At 40.7% G+C, this 21,574-nt stretch overlaps 1 protein-coding gene across 4 annotated transcripts in view; it reads left to right on the forward strand.

Moving 5' to 3' along the window:
- The window catches only part of RNF145 (ring finger protein 145), a 50,362-nt gene extending 47,114 nt beyond the window's left edge, over positions 1-3,248 (forward strand). For 3 of the 4 annotated variants that reach the window (XM_055285424.1, XM_055285425.2, XM_055285423.1), the window contains one exon: positions 1,625-3,248. In XM_055285424.1, the coding sequence (XP_055141399.1) occupies positions 1,625-1,990 (366 nt within the window). In that variant the 3' untranslated portion in view covers positions 1,991-3,248. Of the gene's footprint in view, positions 1-1,409; positions 1,490-1,624 lie in introns of those variants that run through there. The other variant, XM_055285426.2, reaches the window with a different exon arrangement.
- Positions 3,249-21,574: the final 18,326 nt, after the last annotated feature.

Raw genomic sequence — 21,574 nt, forward strand, 5'->3', positions numbered from 1 at the left:
TACTTAAATCACTTTGTAAATAAAACAACAACAAAAAGACCTAGAGTTTAATCATCAGTCACCTGTGCAAGAGGCTGCACTGTTGGAAATAATGGACAGAGATGATGGCCAACAGCAGAAACTATGTCCCATTTTTAAAGTCACTCTCAAAGAGTGTAGGCTGGTAGAATAAAACTATAGACAGTGTCAGTAATATACAGGGGATATTCTTACTTCAGGATTGCTTTTGTAGTTTAGGCGGGGTATGTATGTATTTGTGTATATTTAACTTTGTGCATATTTAAATAATTTTTTTCTAATAGTAAAATACAACTATCAATTTTTTATTGTGATTAGAACCTACTTTTTGATCCTAGCTAAACAATGTTCTCCAGGTGGTTTTGCATTTGAGGGGTCTGAGGAGTAATGTAGGGTTCCTGCCTCCCTTCAAAGTAGCCATTCTCTTAGTTTGTTATTAAAGTGAACCCTAGCTCTTTTGTGCTAGGTAGCCTCATAGTACTCAGGACAAAGCACATCAAAAACAGAGTCGGAGCACCTCAGCTTCAGCCGCTGATGTCTGAATATTCCATCTCGGGGATTCAAGAGTCCTGTTTGTATTTCCTGTTGTCACATCACTTTTTTTGAGGTGCTAGAACTACCTGTTGATATCACATCGAAAATGAGAATAAAACTGCTTATCTTCCCAGCTGGCTGCTTTTCCTTGGATGGCTTGCTGCTTAAAAGTTGACTCCCAGGTGTTACCAGTTCTTGGCAAGGAATTTCTGGGATATCCACACCTGCTTGTTTTGGGACTTTAAACAAAATTAATGGTTGATTCACGAAACGTATGTCTTTATAACTTTAACTTCATGTTTTCAGGCTTCTCGCTTCATATATATCTTATGCAAGGAATATTAATGCAAAGTACACCACTCCTTATTCCAGTGGTTATCAAATGTGAGTGTATAAAAGTCACACAGGTGGCTTGTTGTAACTATAGATTTTACGAATCCCGTCGTTACATATCCCACTTCAGTAGGTCTTGGGTGGCCCAAGACTATGTGTTAACAAATGGTTCTTATGCAAGTTGAGAAACACTGGCTTGTATAGACCAAATCTTGAAAACTGGGTATATACATTGTCCCTAATGAGAGATTGCCACTTCCTTGCCAATACCCTGGTATTATATGGCCGATTTTGTCTCCTTGCCAATAATTTCATCATAATCTGTTCAGCTGTGTTGAAGCAAAACTGTAGAAAAAGTTCTGTCTTCATCAGATTTTCTGAGGTTGTAATTATACTCTTGTCATACCAGTGGAGACCCAGTAATCATACTGCAAAAATTGTGTAACACTTGCATTTCATACTAAGGCAAAACCCAGTTATAAAGGTAGCTTCTTCCTCATTTTTGGTTTTTCCTTCGCTTTTAGAAAGTACTTAGCCAGTACTTCTTGCGTTGTTTGTATAAGGGGGATCTGTGATGGCAGCAGGATTATTACTGATATATAAAGTAAGTTTTATTCTAAGATCTATGTTACAAATTTTCTGTTGTGGGAAAGAAATGTTAGAACCAGAACTTTGGGGATAGCACCAAAGATTCTAGAAAACAGACATTTATAACGTATCTTTTTCCCCCCACTTTTAGGACATGAAATCTGCTGTGATCACGCCTTGCAGTCATTTTTTCCATGCAGGCTGTCTTAAGAAATGGCTGTATGTCCAGGAGACCTGCCCTCTGTGCCACTGCCACCTGAAAAACTCCTCCCAGCTTCCAGGATTAGGAACTGAGCCAGTTCTACAGCCTCATGCTGGAGCTGAGCAAAACGTCATGTTTCAGGAAGGTACTGAACCCCCAGGCCAAGAGCATACTCCAGGGACCAGGATACAGGAAGGTTCTAGGGACAATAATGAGCGCATCACCAGACGACCAGATAACCAGGAAGGGGCTTTTGACCCCAAAGAATATCCTCACAGCGCAAAAGATGAAGCACATCCTGTTGAATCAGCCTAGAGGAGAAGCAGCAGGAATGATGCTTTGATACTCTGGAGGAGAAGTTAACTCAAGATGGAATTCATGTTCTGATTTGAGGAATGAAAATGAGATGATCAGGCAGGAAACTGACATTCCAAGGATCTAATCCAGGAAGTACTCTCAGTGGGGACCACCTACTTTCATCCCCTGACATTGTGGGAGAAATTTTGCAATGTATGCTAATCAAAATGTATTCGTATGTTCTATGCTGATGTTTTATAGAGGTTTGTGAAGAAAATTCAACCTCAACAACTTCAGAAACTGCCCCTGATATGTGTGAGAGAGAAATAAAATCATTTTGAGTGTTGAAGGGACTGAGGAAGTGAGGATAAAGAGCATGAGGACAGCATGGAAAGAAGGAGGCAGAAGTGGAACTGAACTTTCACTCTCCATGGGACAGATCACTCTCATTATCAAGTCTGAATCGCAACCAGCCCTCATCTCCACCCCGTTTCTCCTCAGTTGATTGGAGCTCAGTCAGGTGATTATTGAGTCTTGTACAGCACTGAAATGAAATCAAAGATGAAGAAGCATTGATTGTATTCAAAGATTGAAGCACGCTCATACTTTATATGTGCTTTAGGGAAGGGGTGGGTGGGCACTTGGGCCTTGCGGGTGCATTCATGTAATCTGAGACTCTTGAACTTTATGACGGAGTCTTCAATATTTTGATGTATATGAAACTTTTGTTAATATGTTGTATACTTCGCTGGCTGTGTGAAGTAAACTAAAACTCTAATGAACACTTTGGAGTCCGCTTTAGTGAAGGAGACCAAAGTGGGAAGGGCTTTAGGGCACTGATGGAGGCCCTGGGTGTACTTTTCAATCCTGTGTAATGTTTAATTCTTGCAACTGAATCAAGACAGTGTTAAATTATGGCAATATTTGCACTTTGGGAATGAGTACATAACTGTATGATCACACTCTGCAAATGCCACTTTTAAAGCTGTTAATAGACTTTGCACCTTTTCTTTGACAAGGATATGTCATATTTAAATTTTTACATTCATCATGGCTACAGGTAGAACTGGGGAGGGGGGAATGTAATTTTTTATGGGAATTTTGATATGAAAAGAAACTAGTCATTTATTTATACAATAGGCTTGGCTCAAAAAGTGTTTTTCAGACCTCGGTATTCCTAATGTGGGATGTGACTTTATTTTATTTTTAGTAGCAAATTTGGATGTAGACTGACAGACATAGCTGAATGTCTTAATAAATTTAAATTTGAAGATAATTATGTTTTGTTCCTGTGGTTTGTTGTCATTATAAAGTGCTTTTTTTTGAAATTCTGTTCTTAGGAGGTTCTGTTTTTAATTTAGTTGGACTTACATGTTGATCCTTGTCAGAAATGCCCTGTAGATGACAAAACTCTTTGATTGAAAAGGACCATTTCTTTTGAAATCTTCTACACCCAGTGTTAGCAAACTTAGCTGTGCTTCAGAAGTGTTTGGGGAGCTTTTTATTTTAAAAAAGTATACATTTCTGAACCTTACTTCTGATTCAGATTGAATCAGCCTTTTGGGGTGCCTGAGCATTTCAGAGCTTCTATCCAGCTAGCCTAACACTAAGGCAGTATGACTTGTTTGGCGGGGGGGGAAGTATCTAGGCTAGAATTCATTTCTCCCCTAGATTCATTTCTCCCCAGGTGTAGCTGGAAGTTTATCATCTTTTTGGTGCTCCGTGTTAGGCAGAAGACAAAGCAGATAGCTCCCTCTAGTGGTAGGAAGGCTGCTATCCAAAGACCTAGCAGTAATGATCTGGGATTTTAATAAAAGTAGAGTTCTTTGGAATCACTTTCACATTATAATACACTTTTTACTTCTTAATAGCAAATAGATCCCAGCTGTACATACCAAATTAGATGAGTGTGTTAGTAGCCTTTTGGACAAGTGTCACTGTGTGTATTTCAGGAGGAATATATTATGTGGTTGTAACAGAAAAACCTCAAAATTACAGTGGCTTTAAAACCACAAAGATTTATGTCATGCATGTACACTACAAGGATACGCTGGTTGGTGCAGACACTCAGGGATGTAGGCTGGTGGAACAGCCACTATTGAACTTTCTGGATGGTCATGCCAAAGGGAAGACTGCAAGGCTGTACACCAGCAATTACACGTTTCTCCCTGGTATGGACATGTCACTTCCACTCACTCCCTTGGCCAGAACTACCGGTATGTAGTTCTGGTATGGCCCCACCAGCCACAACAGCACAGAAGCTGTCTTCCACGTCCTAGAAAGAGAGCATATCAGTGACCAGCACTCTGGTGGAGAAAGACTTCATTTTACAGATTATTCGAAATTTGGGAGCACACCTGTGAGTGGTTCCAAATATACCAGTTGGGAACCTCTGACTTAATTTGTTATTTGTCCTTACCCACTGGACAGTAGCATTGTATAATACCATCCATATTCAAAATCTAGCCATTTTGTAATAGCTTCCAACTCACTGCAGAGTTTTTGACTTGGGAAGACAAAGTTTAACCAGCTGGTTTGTTCTACTGAAGAGAAAATGAGAAAATTAGATTCAGTTCCTCTTGTAGTATGCTTGATCAAATTGAGAGAATCATCAGTTCTCTTATGAGTCCTTTTTAGGTCACTTTACTTAATGGTTTCAGTGTTTTCAGACAGTGCATACCTATTTTCAAGCATCAGTATTCCCTTAAAAACTTTGTAATAAGGTCTGTCACCTTACGCACTTTGCCATCAGAATTAGTACTGTGACAATCTTTTATCCTCTTGGATTTAGGGAAATGGGCAGCACAGAGGGATAAAAGGGGCTTGCACTAAGGGCAGGAGCTCTGGGTTATAATTTTAAGTCCTCTGTGATCTTTGATTAGCCTTTGTTTTTCTGGGCATCAGCCTCATCTGAAAAAAAATCATCACTGAAGTGTCATTCTGTTTCAGGCTTTGCCCATCTGTATTTGTAATCCTCACCACTGACTGAGTAATGAGCTTCATGTTTTTTAACAGTTTTAAACTAGAGACAGATGCTTCATATTTTTTTTGATGTGCTGTGCTACATATTAAACTTACCTAAGATTTGGTTCACCACTGTGTTCCCAGTGTCTGGTATAGGGCGCAGGAGCACTCTAAATATCTACAGAATGAACAAATGAACTTAGCAGGTGGCTCCTCATATCCACCCTGTAGTGGATTTAAAAATAGCAGAGAATTCTATTCTTTCCAGAGGCAGAGAGTATAATATTGCATGGCAACTAAATGAAGTCATTTCTGTGAGTGGGTTTTGATCATCTTAACTGATCAGATCCTGAACTCAGTTTCTACAGCAGAAATTACAAATTTGGGGCCTTCTGGGGGAAATCTGGGCTGATAAATTTTGCTTTGTTTTGTTGTTTGGCCTCAACGATACATTTATTTTACTTTATTTTTTTGAAATGGAGTCTTGCTCTGTCACCCAGGCTGGAGTGCAGTGTCACAATCTCAGCTCACTGCAACCTCCGTTTCCTGGGTTCAAGTGATTCTCCTGCCTCAGTCTCCTGAGTAGCTGGGATTAAAGACATGCGCCACCACACCCAGCTAATTTTTGTATTTTAATAGAGACAGGGTTTCACCAGGTTGGCCAGACTGGTCTCGAACTCCTGGCTTCAACTGATCCACCCGCCTCGGCTTCCCAAAGTGTTGGAATTACAGGCATGAGCCACCATGCCCAGCCTCAATGGTACATTTTTAAATGATATTTTAAAAAATATTTGAATCAGTTGCCAACCATTTAAAAATTGCAAGATTGTATATGACAAACTCAATTTATATCTTCTTGTGAAAAATTGGAAGTGCTGGCTGCATAGGCCACTCATCCTTGCTTGGCAACAGTCAGCACTGGGGTGGGCTGAGTTTCTAATTCACCCCTGTTCTCTCCACCACAGCTTGCTCTAGCAAATTAGATTGCTGTCATCAGACTCTTCTGTTTGCTTACTAGATGCCGTAAGTGAACACTGGGCAAGTTCGACATCTCATTTAATCACAGTCAAATCCTATATGAATATGTATCGTGCAGATTTTCAGTATTGATTAAAGTGAAAAGATTAAAAACCAGAAGCAATGTGTATAAATTTGACATTCATTTATGGAAGTATAGAACCTGTTTTTCCTTAATGACAGGAGTGCAGTAAAAGAAAAAAAAATCAATGAGCAAGTGTTTTATTTGAAGATATTTTCAATTTGGATCTATGCTAGAATTTTGCATTTTGATATCACCAAGTTGTTCCATGACCAGTGTTTCTCAACCTTTGATGGGCATTGGAAGCAGGTTGGGAAGCTTGTGAAAAATACAATGCCGGCTGGGCACAGTGCCTCACGCCTGTAATCCTAGCACTTAGGGAGGCTGAGGCGGGTGGATCACCTGAGGTCAGGAGTTCAAGACCAGCCTGACCAACATGGTGAAACCCCGTCTCTACTAAAAATACAAAATTGGCCAGGCGTGGTGGCACATGCTTGTAATCCCAGCTGCTTGGGAGGCTGAGGCAGGAGAATCACTTGAACCTGGGAGGTGGAGGTTGCAGTGAGCCAAGATCGTGCCACTGCACTCCAGCCTGGGCAACAGAGTGAGACTCCATCTCAAAAAAAAGAAAAATACGATGCCTAGACCCAGTCCCATAGATTCTGACTGTGGTTTGGGATGGAGCCTGGTATCTTACCTTTTCCAATTTTTCAGATGATTCTGGTTCTGTAGAAATGTGAGTACCTTTCATTTAAATATTCCTGCTATTTCAGTGAGAGGGTGCTCCTTGTTCTTGGATCTACCGTTTTTATGGAAGAAGATTCTTAGAGAAGAAATACACATGAGGTTTGCCTCTGGGAAACACTGGTGGTTAAGGATTTCAGCAAACATTACAACCGATGGGGTTTCTGCAGTGAAGCAGCAAAGCCTGGCTGACACATTATGCAGGTGTGCATGTGCCATCTGGCCTAATCTACCAACTTTTTTGATTGGTTGACCACCCAAAAGTGTCTCAAGCTATTTATATTTGAAGGTAAAACACTGTTAGCACCTCCTCCACCTCCCCTTTCCCAAGCATATAGAATTAAAGAATCACAGAATTTTGGAAGCAAACCAGCCTTCAGAGATCTAGATCAGTGGTCCTACTTTACAAGAGAGCCAATTATCGATGTGCCCAAGGCCACACAATTGATGGCAAAGCGGGGAAGGGTGCTCAGGTCTCCTGAATCCAGTCCAATGCTCTTTCTGTTACACCTTCTCACCTCAAAAAGATCCAAACACCCATGTGTATTTTGTTGCATTCAATAAAATTTATATTAACTTTAAAGATGTTACACGGGAGATGTGAAAATCTGAAACAATTTCTGAGATATTATAATATTTAAAATTATCAATTTGAGATCAAACGTCTGGCAAATTATGTAAAAAGGGAAAACAAACAGTAAAAAAAATATGGGATGTAGAATAAATCTTAGTATATGGCAAGCCACAACCCATCAAGATTTGGAGTTGGAAACTGTTGGCTACAAAATACCCTCGTACCATTTAATATAAAAATGCCTTCTGCATATTAGTTAAAACCACAGATCCGTGCAGACCGTGTAATCACACTATTTGCAGGAACAGATGGGCTGTGTTTAAAACAGGAGTCAAGCCTTAGTTTAGAGAATTTTAAAATATAAAACTGCTTCCGTCCCAAGATAAGTATTAAATCGTCCTAAGAAACACATGTGAGGGATAGATAGACATAAACATTGTAAATTCCCATTTTCTTCTCTAGTTGATTAATAAATCTTTTCTGAAGTCGTCTTCCCAAAATTACCTTGAAACTCATCCCCTACCCCTAAAAAGAAAGCCCAAGTTTTAAGGGGGCAGTTATGTTTATTTTTGTAATTATGAGCTACATTGTGCAACTCAAACAAATAAACTTGCGAGATGTTCACCTCTGTATGTGTTTTGGTGCTAGTGCTGTTGCTGGTGGGGGACTGATATCACAAAGGCCATGTATGTTAGAAAAGTATGTTCACAAGAGAAGGAAGCCAATTCGCTGAGCTAACTTGTATCATAACATTTTAGACTTTCAACCTGTATCTCACAGGCTTACAGCCTGCCTCCATGCCATTGCCATTTATCTTTTGTTATGGGTTTAGGTTTTTTAGTTTCTTCTACATTTAAGAAGAAAAAAAAAACAAATATAGCTTGAACAAATGACACCTGATAAATGAATATGCTCAGCTGGATGAGGTGGTTCAGACCTGTAATCCCAGCACTTTGGGAGGCTGAGGAGGGAAGATATTTTGAGCCCAGGAGATTGAGATCAGCCTGGGCAACATAGGGAGAACCTGCCTCTACAAAAAATTAAAAATCAGCCAGGCATGGTGGCATGTGCCTGTAATCCCAGCTGCTCGGGAGGCTGAGGCAGGAGGATTGCCAAGCTGGGGGGGTCAAGGCTGCAGTGGCTGTGATCATGCCACCGCACTCCAGCCAGGGTGACAGAGCGAGACTCTGTCTCAAAATAATAATAGTAATAATAATAATAATAAAAGGAAAAGAAATGCTGCCACCAAAGTGTACTTGTTATTTCAAGGGAAAGGAAAAAACAACTTTCTTTTTAAAAAGATGAGACGCGACAAACAGTTGCAAGATGGCCGAATAGGAACAGCTCCCGTCTCCAGCTCCCAGCCCCAGCGACACAGAAGACGGGTGATTTCTGCATTTCTGTTTGAGGTACGGGTTTCATCTCACTAGGGAGTGCCAAACAGTGGGTGCAGGACAGTCGGTGAAGCGCACTGTGCGCGAGCCGAAGCAGGGTGAGGCATTGCCTCACTCGGGAAGCGCAAGGGGTCAGGGAGTTCCCTTTCCTAGTCAAAGAAAGGGGAAACAGACGGCACCTGGAATATCGGGTCAGTCCCATCCTAATACTGCGCTTTTCCAACGGGCCTGGAAAATGGCACCCTAGGAGATTGTGTCCCGCACCTGGCTCGGAGGGTTCTATGCCCACGGAGTCTCGCTGATTGCTAGCACAGCAGTCTGAGATCAAGCTGCAAGGCGGCAGCGAGGCTGGGGGAGGGGCGCCCGCCATTGCCCAGGCTTGCTTAGGTAAACAAAGCAGCCAGGAAGCTCGAACTGGGTGGAGCCCACCACAGCTCAAGGAGGCCTGCCTGCCTCTGTAGGCTCCACCTCTGGGGGCAGGGCACAGACAAACAAAAACTCAGCAAGAACCTCCACAGACTTAAATGTCCCTGTCTGACTGACAGCTTTGAAGAGAGTAGTGGTTCCCCCAGCATGCAGCTGGAGATCTGAGAACGGACAGACTGCCTCCTAAAGTGGGTCCCTCACCCCTGAGCAGCCTAACTGGGAGGCACCCCCCCAGTAGGGACAGACTGACACCTCATTCAACCGGGTACTCCTCTGAGACAAAACTTTCAGAGGAACTATCAGACAGCTGAATTTGTGGTCTCACGAAAATCCGCTGCTCTGCAGCCACTGCTGCTGACACCCAGCCAAACAGGGTCTGGAGTGGACCTCTAGTAAACTCCAACAGACCTGCAGCTGAGGGTCCTGTCTGGTAGAAGGAAAACTAACAAACAGAAAGGACATCCACACCAAAAACCCATCTGTACATCACCATCATCAAAGACAAAAAGTAGATAAAACCACAAAGATGGGGAAAAAACAGAGCACAAAAACTGGAAACTCTAAAAAACAGAGCACCTCTCGTCCTCCAAAAGAACGCAGTTCCTCACCAGCAATGGAACAAAGCTGGATGGAGGATGACTTTGATGAGTTGAGAGAAGAAGGCTTCAGACGATCAAACTACTCTGAGCTACGAGAGGAAATTCAAAACAATAGCAAAGAAGTTAAAAACTTTGAAAAAAAATTAGAAGAATGGATAACTAGAATAACCAATGGAGAGAAGGGCTTCAAGGAGCTGATGGAGCTGAAAGCCAAGTTTCGAGAACTACGCGAAGATTGCAGAAGCCTCAGTAGCAGATGCGATCAACTGGAAGAAAGGGTATCGCTGATGGAAGATGAAATGAATGAAATGAAGAGAGAAGGGAAGTTTAGAGAAAAAAGAATAAAAAGAAATGAACAAAGCCTCCAAGAAATTTGGGACTATGTGAAAAGACCAAACCTACGTCTGATTGGTGTACCTGAAAATGATGGGGAGAATGGAACCAAGTTGGAAAACACTCTGCAAGATATTATCCAGGAGAACTTCCCCAATCTAGCAAGGCAGGCCAGCATTCAGATTCAGGAAATACAGAGAACGCCACAAAGATACTCCTCGAGAAGAGCAACTCCAAGACACATAATTGTCAGATTCACCAAAGTTGAAATGAAGGAAAAAATGTTAAGGGCAGCCAGAGAGAAAGGTCGGGTTACCCACAAAGGGAAGCCCATCAGACTAACAGCTGATCTCTCAGCAGAAACTCTACAAGCCAGAAGAGAGTGGGGGCCGATATTCACCATTCTTAAAGAAAAGAATTTTCAACCCAGAATCTCCTATCCCGCCAAACTAAGCTTCATAAGTGAAGGAGAAATAAAATACTTTACAGACAAGCAAACACTGAGTGATTTTGTTACCACCAGGCCTGCCCTAAAAGAGCTCCTGAAGGAAGCACTAAACATGGAAAGGAACAACCGGTACCAGCCACTGCAAAAACATGCCAAATTGTAAAGACCATCGAGGCTAGGAAGAAACTATAGCAACTAACGAGCAAAATAACCAACTAACATCATAATGACAGGATCAGATTCACACATAACAATATTAAAGTTAAATGTAAATGGGCTAAATGCTCCAATCAAAAGACACAGACTGGCAAACTGGATAAGGAGTCAGGACCCATCAGTGTGCTGTATTCAGGAAACCCATCTCACGTGCAGAGACACACATAGACTCAAAATAAAGGGATGGAGGAAGATCTATCAAGCAACTGGAAATCAAAAAAAGGCAGGGGTTGCAATCCTAGTCTCTGATAAAATAGACTTTAAACCAACAAAGATCAAAAGAGACAAAGAAGGCCATTACATAATGGTAAAGGGATCAATTCAACAAGAAGAGCTAACTATCCTAAATATATATGCACCCAACACAGGAGCACCCAGATTCATAAAGCAAGTCCTCAGTGACCTACAAAGGGACTTAAACTCCCACACAATAATAATGGGAGATTTTAACACCCCACTGTCAGCATTAGACAGATCAACGAGACAGAAAGTTAACAAGGATGTCCAGGAATTGAACTCAACTCTACATAAAGTGGACCTAATAGACATCTACAGAACTCTCCACCCCAAGTCAACAGAATATACATTTTTTTCAGCACCACACCACACCTATTCCAAAATTGACCACATAGTTGGAAGTAAAGCTCTCCTCAGCAAATGTAAAAGAACAGAAATTATAACAAACTGTCTCTCAGACCACAGTGCAATCAAACTAGAACTCAGGATTAAGAAACTCACTCAAAACCGCTCATCTACATGGAAACTGAACAACCTGCTCCTGAATGACTATTGGGTACATAATGAAATGAAGGCAGAAATAAAGACGTTCTTTGAAACCAACGAGAACAAAGACACAACATACCAGAATCTCTGGGACACGTTCAAAGCAGTGTGTAGAGGGAAATTTATAGCACTAAATGCCCACAAGAGAAAGCAGGAAAGATCCAAAATTGACACCCTAACATCACAATTAAAAGAACTAGAAAAGCAAGAGCAAACACATTCAAAAGCTAGCAGAAGGCTAGAAATAACTAAAATCAGAGCAGAACTCAAAGAAATAGAGACACAAAAAACCCTTCAAAAAATTAATGAATCCAGGAGCTGGTTTTTTGAAAAGATCAACAAAATTGATGGACCGCTAGCAAGACTAGTAAAGAAGAAAAGAGAGAAGAATCAAATAGATGCAATAAAAAACGAAAAAGGGGATATCACCACCGATCCCACAGAAATACAATCTACCATCAGAGAATACTACAAACACCTCTATGCAAATAAACTAGAAAATCTAGAAGAAATGGATAAATTCCTCGACAAATACACCCTCCCAAGACTAAACCAGGAAGAAGTTGAATCTCTGAATAGACCAATAACAGGTTCTGAAATTGTGGCAATAATCAATAGCTTACCAACCAAAAAGAGTCCAGGACCTGATGGATTCACAGCTGAATTCTACCAGAGGTACAAGGAGGAACTGGTACCATTCCTTCTGAAACTATTCCAATCCATAGAAAAAGAGGGAATCCTCCCTAACACATTTTACGAAGCCAGCATCGTCCTGATACCAAAACCTGGCAGAGACTTAACCAAAAAAGAGAATTTCAGACCAATATCCTTGATGAACATTGATGCAAAAATCCTCAATAAAATACTGGCAAACCGAATCCAGCAGCACATCAAAAAGCTTATCCACCATGATCAAGTGGGCTTCATCCCTGGGATGCAAGGCTGGTTCAACATACGCAAATCAATAAATGTAATCCAGCATATAAACAGAACCAAAGACAAAAACCACATGATTATCTCAATAGATGCAGAAAAGGCCTTTGACAAAATTCAACAACCCTTCATGCTAAAAACTCTCAATAAATTAGGTATTGATGGGACATATCTCAAAATAATAACAGCTATCTATGACAAACCCACAGCCAATATCATACTGAATGGGCAAAAACTGGAAGCATTCCCTCTGAAAACTGGCACAAGACAGGGATGCCCTCTCTCACCGCTCCTATTCAACATAGTGCTGGAAGTTCTGGCCAGAGCAATCAGGCAGGAGAAGGAAATAAAGGGTATTCAATTAGGAAAAGAGGAAGTCAAATTGTCCCTGTTTGCAGATGACATGATTGTATATCTAGAAAACCCCACTGTCTCAGCCCAAAATCTCCTTAAGCTGATTAGCAACTTCAGCAAAGTCTCAGGATACAAAATTAATGTACAAAAATCACAAGTATTCTTGTACACCAATAACAGACAAACAGAGAGCCAAATCATGAGTGAACTCCCATTCACAATTGCTTCAAAGAGAATAAAATACCTAGGAATCCAACTTACAAGGGATGTGAAAGACCTCTTCAAGGAGAACTACAAACCACTGCTCAATGAAATAAAAGAGGATACAAACAAATGGAAGAACATTCCATGCTCATGGGTTGGAAGAATCAATATCGTGAAAATGGCCATACTGCCCAAGGTAATTTATAGATTCAATGCCATCCCCATCAAGCTACCAGTGACTTTCTTCACAGAATTGGAAAAAACTACTTTAAAGTTCATATGGAACCAAAAAAGAGCCCGCATCGCCAAGTCAATCCTAAGCCAAAAGAACAAAGCTGGAGGCATCACTCTACCTGACTTTAAACTCTACTACAAGGCTACAGTAACCAAAACAGCATGGTACTGGTACCACAACAGAGACATAGATCAATGGAACAGAACAGAGCCCTCAGAAATGATGCCGCATAGCTACAACTATCTGATCTTTGACAAACCTGACAAAAACAAGAAATGGGGAAAGGATTCCCTATTTAATAAATGGTGCTGGGAAAACTGGCTAGCCATATGTAGAAAGCTGCAACTGGATCCCTTCCTTACACCTTATACAAAAATTAATTCAAGATGGATTAAAGACTTATATGTTAGACCTAAAACCATTAAAATCCTACAAGAAAACCTAGGCAATACCATTCAGGACATAGGCATGGGCAAGGACTTCATGTCTAAAACACCAAACGCAATGGCAACAAAAGCCAAAATCGACAAATGGGATCTCATTAAACTAAAGAGCTTCTGCACAGCAAAAGAAACTATCATCAGAGTGAACAGGCAACCTACAGAATGGGAGAAAATTTTTGCAACCTACTCATCTGACAAAGGGCTAATATCCAGAATCTACAATGAACTCAAACAAATTTACAAGAAAAAAACAAACAACCCCATCAAAAAGTGGGCAGAGGACATGAACAGACACTTCTCAAAAGAAGACATTTATGCAGCCAAAAAACACATGAAGAAATGCTCATCATCACTGGCCATCAGAGAAATGCAAATCAAAACCACAGTGAGATACCATCTCACACCGGTTAGAATAGCCATCATTAAAAAATCAGGAAACAACAGGTGCTGGAGAGGATGTGGAGAAATAGGAACACTTTTACACTGTTGGTGGGACTGTAAACTAGTTCAACCATTGTGGAAGTCAGTGTGGCGATTCCTCAGGGATCTCGAACTAGAAATACCATTTGACCCAGCCATCCCATTACTGGGTATACACCCAAAGGACTATAAATCATGCTGCTATAAAGACACATGCACACGTATGTTTATTGCGGCACTATTCACAATAGCAAAGAGTTGGAACCAACCCAAATGTCCAACAACGATAGACTGGATTAAGAAAATGTGGCACATATACACCATGGAATACTATGCAACCATAAAAAATGATGAGTTCGTGTCCTTTGTAGGGACATGGATAAAACTGGAAAACATCATTCTCAGTAAACTATCGCAAGGACAAAAAACCAAACACCGCATGTTCTCACTCATAGGTGGGAATTGAACAATGAGAACTCATGGACACAGGAAGGGGAACATCACACTCCGGGGACTGTTGTGGGGTGGGGGGAGGGGGGAGGGACAGCATTAGGAGATACACCTAATGCTAAATGACGAGTTAATGGGTACAGGAAATCAACATGGCACATGGATACATATGTAACAAACCTGCACATTGTGCACATGTACCCTAACACCCTAAAGTATAATAAAAATAAAAAAAAATAAAAAAAAAATAAAAAAAAAAGATGAGATGCAATATTAACTACTTAGAAAAAGAACTTGAATATTTAATTAATTTATTTATTTTTAAGACTGAGTCTTGATCTGCTGCCCAGGCTGTAGTGCATTGGTGTGATCTTGGCTCACTGTAACCTCCGCCTCGTGGGTTTAAGTGAGTCTCCTGCCTCAGCCTCCCTAGTAGCTAAGACTGATCTGCCCACCTCAGCCTCCCAAAGTGTTGGGATTACAGGCATAATCCCACCTCACTTACAGGAGAGCCACCATGCCCAGCCAGAACTTGAATATTTTTAATGTAATGTGGGGCCGAAATATACTTCTTAAATTACACATGCAAATAAAATATTTTGCTTAGTCAAATGTATGTGCATATATAGATTACATTCCACTTAGGAGATGTGTGGATGCAACAAAAAAAGAAAACTGCAGCCCAATATCCCTGATAAACATAGATGCAAAAATCCTCAACAAAATACTAGCTAACCCAATCCAACAGCCTATCAAAAAGATAATACATTATGATCAAGTAGGTTTCACACCAGGGATGCAGGGATGGTTTAACATATACAAGTCAATAAATGTGATACATCACATAAACAGAATTAAAAACAAAAATCATATGATCATCTCAATAGATGCAGAAAGAACATTTTATAAAATCCAGCATCCCTTTATGATAAAAGCCCTCAACAAAGTTGGCAAAGAAAGGACATACCTCAAAGTAATAAAAGCCATCTATGTCAAACCCAAAGCTAACATCATACTGAATTGGGAAAAGTTGAAAGCATTTTCCCTGAGAACTGGAACAAGACAAGGATGCCCATTTTTACCACTTCTATTCAATATAGTACTGGAAGTTCCAGCCAAGGCAATCAGGCAAGAGAAAGAAATAAAGGGCATCGAAATTGGAAAACAGGAATTCAAACTGTCACTGTTCACCAATGATATGATCATATACCTAGAAAACCCTAAAGACTCATCTGAGAAGCTCCTAGATCTGATAAATGAATTCAGTAAAGGTCTCAGGATACAAAATCAATGTACAAAAATCAGGGGCACCACTATACATCAACAACAACCAAGCTGAGAATCAAATCAAGAATTCAATCCCTTTTACAACAGCTACAAAAAAAAAATACTTAGGAATATACATAACCAAGGAGGTGAAAGATCTCTACAAAGAAAACTACAAAACACTACTGAGAGAAATCAGAGAGAACACAAATGGAAACACATCCCATGCTCATGGATTGGTAGAATCAATGTTGTGAAAATGACCATACTACCCAAAGAAATCTACAGATTCAATGCAATTCCCATCTAAATGCCATCATCATTCTTCACAGAACTAGAAAAAACAATCCTAAAATTCATGTGGAACCAAAAAAGAGCCCACATAGCCAAAGCAGTACTAAGCAAAAAGAACAAATCTGGAGGCATCACATTACCTAACTTCAAATTATACTACACTGCTATAGTTACCCAAACAGCATGGTACTGGTATAAAAATAGGCGTGTAGACCAATGGAACAGAATAGAAAATCCAGAAATAAAGCCGAATACAGCCAACTGAGCTTCAACAAAATGTACAAAAATATCAACTGCGGAAAGGACACCCTATTCAACAAATGATGCTGGGAAAACTGGCAAACCACATGTAGAAGAGTGAAACTGGATTCTTATCTCTCACCTTATACAAAAATCAACTCAAGATGGATTAAAGACTTAAATCTGAGACCTGAAGCCATGAAAATTCTAGAAGATAATATTGGGAGAACTCTTCTAGACATTGGCCTAGACAAAGAGTTCATGACCAAGAACCCAAAAGCAAATGCAACAAAAACAAAGATAAATAAATGAGACCTAATTAAGCTAAAAAGCTTCTGCACAGCAAAAGAAATAATTAGCAGAGTAAACAGACAACCCATAGAATGGGAGAAAATATTAGGGAATGTAAACTAATACAATCACTATGGAAAACAGTATGGAGACTCCTTAAATAACTAAAGGTAGAATTATTATTAGATCCAGCAATCCCACTACTGGGTATCTACCCAAAGGAAAATAAGTCATTATATGAAAATGACACATGTACACTCATGTTTATAGCAGCACAATTCACAATTGCAAAAATATGGAACCAACCCAAAAGCCCATTAGCCAACAAATGGATAAAGAAAGTGTGGTATATATATATATATCAAGGAATACTATTCAGCCATAAAATGGAACAAAATAATGGCCTTTGCAGCAACTTGGATGGAGCCGGACGCCATTATTCTAAGTCAAGTAACTCAGGAATGGAAAGCCAAATATCATTTGTTCTCCCTTATAAGTGAGGGCTAATCTATGAGCATGCAAAGGCATAAGAACAATATGATGCATGTTGGGGCTTGGGGGAAAGGGTGGAAGGGGGTGAGATATAAAAAACTACATATTGAGTGCAGTGTATGGTGCTCAGGTGATGGGTGCACTGAAATATCAGAAGTCACCACTAAAGAACTTATCCATGTAACTAAAAACCACCTGTATCCCAAAAACCATTGAAATAAAATAAAAATTATAAAAAGATGGTTGGATGGAATTCAATAAACTCAGATGCAATGTGATACATTCAGAATCTAGTATGAAAGTACCATTTGGCCAGGCACGGTGGCTCACGCCTGTAACCCCAGCACTCTGGGAGGCGGGAAGATCTCTTGAGAAATTTGAGACCAGCCTGGGCAACATGACGAAATCCTGTCTCTACAAAAAATATGAAAAATTAGCTGGGTGTGGAGACACAGTTTTACTCCCAGCTGTGGTCCCAGCTACTTGGGAAGCTGAGGCAGGAGGATCGCCTGAGCCTGGGAGGTCGGAGCTGTAGTGAGCTGTGATTGTGTTACTGCACTCCAGACTGAGTGATGAAGTAAGACCCTGTTTTGGAAAAAAAAAAAAAAAGGACAATTAGTAACACGTCATTGTATGACATGAACTTTGAGGGTCCCCCACCAACTGCCCCCCACCAGCATGGGGATGAGGAGGCCAGTGTGTGCCTAGTCATTTTCACTGAATTAACCAATTCTTGCAGTGACTACTACCATGTACTTAGAGAGAGAAATAGTCTGAAAACTAGAGAACTATTTCCCTTTCCTCTCCTCCTTAGACTTTGACCCCCCAGGCCTTATTTACCCTCCGTTTTGGTCAACTGAGCTAATGGTCCATGTTATCCAAACATCTGACACGTACATCCAAAAGAAACACTATGTCCTTTTTACTTTCTTTTTAAAAACCATACTATTTATATTCATTTAGTTAGTTATTCTAGTTTTATTGAGGTATAATTGATGAATGACAATTGTATATATTTAAGGTGTACATGATGTTTGATATGCGTATATATTGTAAAAAATCACACAATCAAGCTAATTTACATATCCATCACCTCACATAGTTTCCCTTTTCTTCCCTTATGTAGTGAGAACACTTAAGGTCCGCTCTAAGCAAATATCAAGTATACTATACGGTATTATTAACTACAATCACCATGCTGTACATTGGGTCTCCAGAACCTATTCATCTCATAACTGAAAGTCTGTACCTTTGACCAACATCTCCCCATTTTCCCTAGCCCCAATCCCTTCTGTTTCTATGAGTTTGACTTTTTTGCATTTTATGTATAAGTGAGATCCTGTGGTATTTGTCTTTATGCATCTTATTTCACTTAGCATAATGTCAGGTTCCTCCATGTTGTTGCAAATGGCAAGATTTCCTTCCTTTTTATGCTGAATAATATTCCATCATGTGTATATGTGTATGCACACATACCACATTTTTAAAATCAAATCATCTATCAACAGATAGGTTATTTCCATATCTTAGCTATTGTGAATAATGCTGCAGTAAACACAGATATGCAGATACCTCTTTGGGCTACTGATTTCATTTCCTTTGGATATATACCCAGATAGGATTGCTGGATGACATGGTAGTTCTATTTTTAATTTTTTGACGAATCTCCATTCTGTTTTTCATATGGCTGTGCAAGTTTACATTCCCATCAACCGATTACAAGGGCTCCCTTTTCTCCATATTCTTGCTAACTCTTGTTATCTTCTGACTTTTTTTTTTTTTTTTTTGAGACGGAGTCTCACTCTTGTTGCCTAGGCTGGAGTGCAGTGGCGCGATCTCAGCCCACTGCAACCTCTGCCTCCCAGGTTCAAGTGATTCTCTCCCCTAAGCTTCCCCAGTAGCTAGGATTACAGACACTAGCCACCACATCGGGCTAACATTTGTATTTTTATTAGAGACAGGGTTTCACCATGTTGGCCAGGCTGGTCTCGAACTCCTGACTTCAGGTCATCTGTCTGTCTCGGCCTTCCAAAGTGCTGGGATTACAGACATGAGCCACCGTGCTCAGCCTCTGACTTTTTGATAATAGAGATTCTATTATAACAGGTGTGAGATGGTATCTCATTGTGGTTTTGATTTTCATTTATCTGATAATTAGCAAACTATATCCTTTTTACTGATATTCTCCAAGAAAACAATAGCTCACACTCTGTGGCCTTCTAATCCCTTTATGAATAACTCATGAACTCCTTAGAACCACCTGTAGGCATTATCATCTACATATCCAGATGAGGAAGCTGAGGCAGAGTTCGATGTCTTGCTCAAAGTCCACAGTAGTAAGTTCTTGCACCTACGCAGTCTGGCTTCAGAATCCACTTAACCAATACATTACAGTGTTTATTCACAGACATGTATTTTTCGGATTTTTCATTCTTGTACTTAAAATTGGAGGAGGTAGTAGGGAAAGCATCTTAGGAAGTAACTCCTGGATGCTTTTATGTGCTGGGGACTTCACCGGTTTCATTCATTCAGTAGCTGCCACAAGATGACCCCCACCCCGAAGACCTCTCACCCCTGTTCTTTGATATGGACACCTGACATTTTCTCCAGAGTCCCACCCCCAAGCCCTCCCTGTCCCCAGCTAGTAGCTTGCTTTCCCTACGTCTTCATGGCATCTCACCAATACATATTTGTAAGTAGCCCTTAGGAACCAGATGCAGACTAACACCAGACATCACCCCTGCCCTCACAGAACTCGCATGGGGCACTTGGAAGACTTACAGTTAAATGATAACAATAAAGTGTGATTTTTTTTTTTAAGGGAGCACCAAACTTTTCTACCTATTCGTGGCTGTTGGCAAAGTCCACTGCTCATAAGTTCAGTCACTAAGGATGGATTTAAGCTTGTCGCTCCCAGATTCCTTTTCACCAGATGTGGGAAAACCTTCAAATCTTTACAACTGAGTATACTTCCTTGTCTTCTGTGAGGCATAGCCCCTGCTCCCCCAAAACCAGCTTTATCAACACTGTGGAGACAGGTTCTCAGACTCAAGAGAGAGTCCCTTAGCACAGCGGTTCTCAAACTTTGCTGCATATTGAGATCACCTGGGGTCCTACCTCCAGACATTCTAATTTTGTTGGGCTAGGGACTGGAATTCTTAGAAGCTCCCTTAGTGATTCCAGTGTGTGCCAAAGCTTGGGAATCACAGTGTCCCAAGAGATCAGCACTTTGCTGTTCTGTTGCCATTGACACCTGAGATAGATCTTCTCGCAACAGTGTCCCTGGTTTGTAGCATGATTTCCTCCACTCTGAACAACAACCAATCTTCTCTTAATCAGCATCAGGCAAGTTCATTGACTTTCATGCTGCCGCTAATTTTGGGGCTCAGACCTGGTGAACTGGCATCTGTGAGCTGAATCTGACTGGCAAACTTCTTTTGTTTTGCTCGGATGGTGATTCTAAAAAAATTGAACATTTAAAAATCAGGCCGGATATGGTGGTTCATACTTATAATCTCAGCACGTTGGGAGGCTGAGGTGGGAGTATCACTTGAGGCCAGAAGTTCAAGACCAGGCTGGGCCACACAGGGAGACCTGGTCTCTCTAAAAAATGCAAAAATTAGCTGGTGCGGTGGTGCACACCTGTAGTCCCATCTACTTGGGAGGCTGAGGGAATTGCTTGAGCCCACGAGGTTGAGGGAGGCGCAGTGAGCTGTGATCACACCACTGCACTCCAGCCTGGGTGACACAGTGAGACACTGTCTCGAAAAAATAAAAAAGGTGAGATTTCACACAAAAAGTATGGATTCCTGGATTCTCTGGAAAAATTAGAAGGTCTCAGCCCATTTCCACCATAATATTCAGCAGGAGCCAAGTGGCTTCTGCCCTTTAACAGGCACTTACTCCCTCCCACCCATCCAGTTCACTAGGTCCTACCCAGATCCCATCATTTATATTATCTGTGACCCCTGAAGATCATTCTTCCTTTTTGGTAGTTGCTTTTTTTTATTATTATTATACTTTAAGTTTTAGGGTATATGTGCACAATGTGCAGGTTTGATACATAGGTATACACGTGCCACGTTGGTTTGCTGCACCCATCAACTCGTCATTTACATTAGGTATTTCTCCTAATGCTATCTCTCCCCCAGCCACCTACCCCTCGACAGGCCCTGGAGTTTGATGTTCCCCACCTTGTGTCCAAGTGTTCTCATTGTTCAATTCCCACCTATGAGTGAGAACATGCAGTGTTTGGTTTTCTGTCCTGTTGATAGTTTTCTGAGAATGATGGTTTCCAGCTTCATCCATGTTCCTGCAAAGGACATGAACTCATCATTTTTATGGCTGCATAGTATTCCATGGTGTATATGTGCCACATTTTCTTAATCCAGTCTATCACTGATGGACATTTGGGTTGGTTCCAAGTCTTTGCTATTGTGAATAGTGCTGCAATAAACATA

Source organism: Symphalangus syndactylus, chromosome 7 (genome assembly GCF_028878055.3).
Source record: "Symphalangus syndactylus isolate Jambi chromosome 7, NHGRI_mSymSyn1-v2.1_pri, whole genome shotgun sequence".
NCBI lineage: Eukaryota > Metazoa > Chordata > Mammalia > Primates > Hylobatidae > Symphalangus > Symphalangus syndactylus.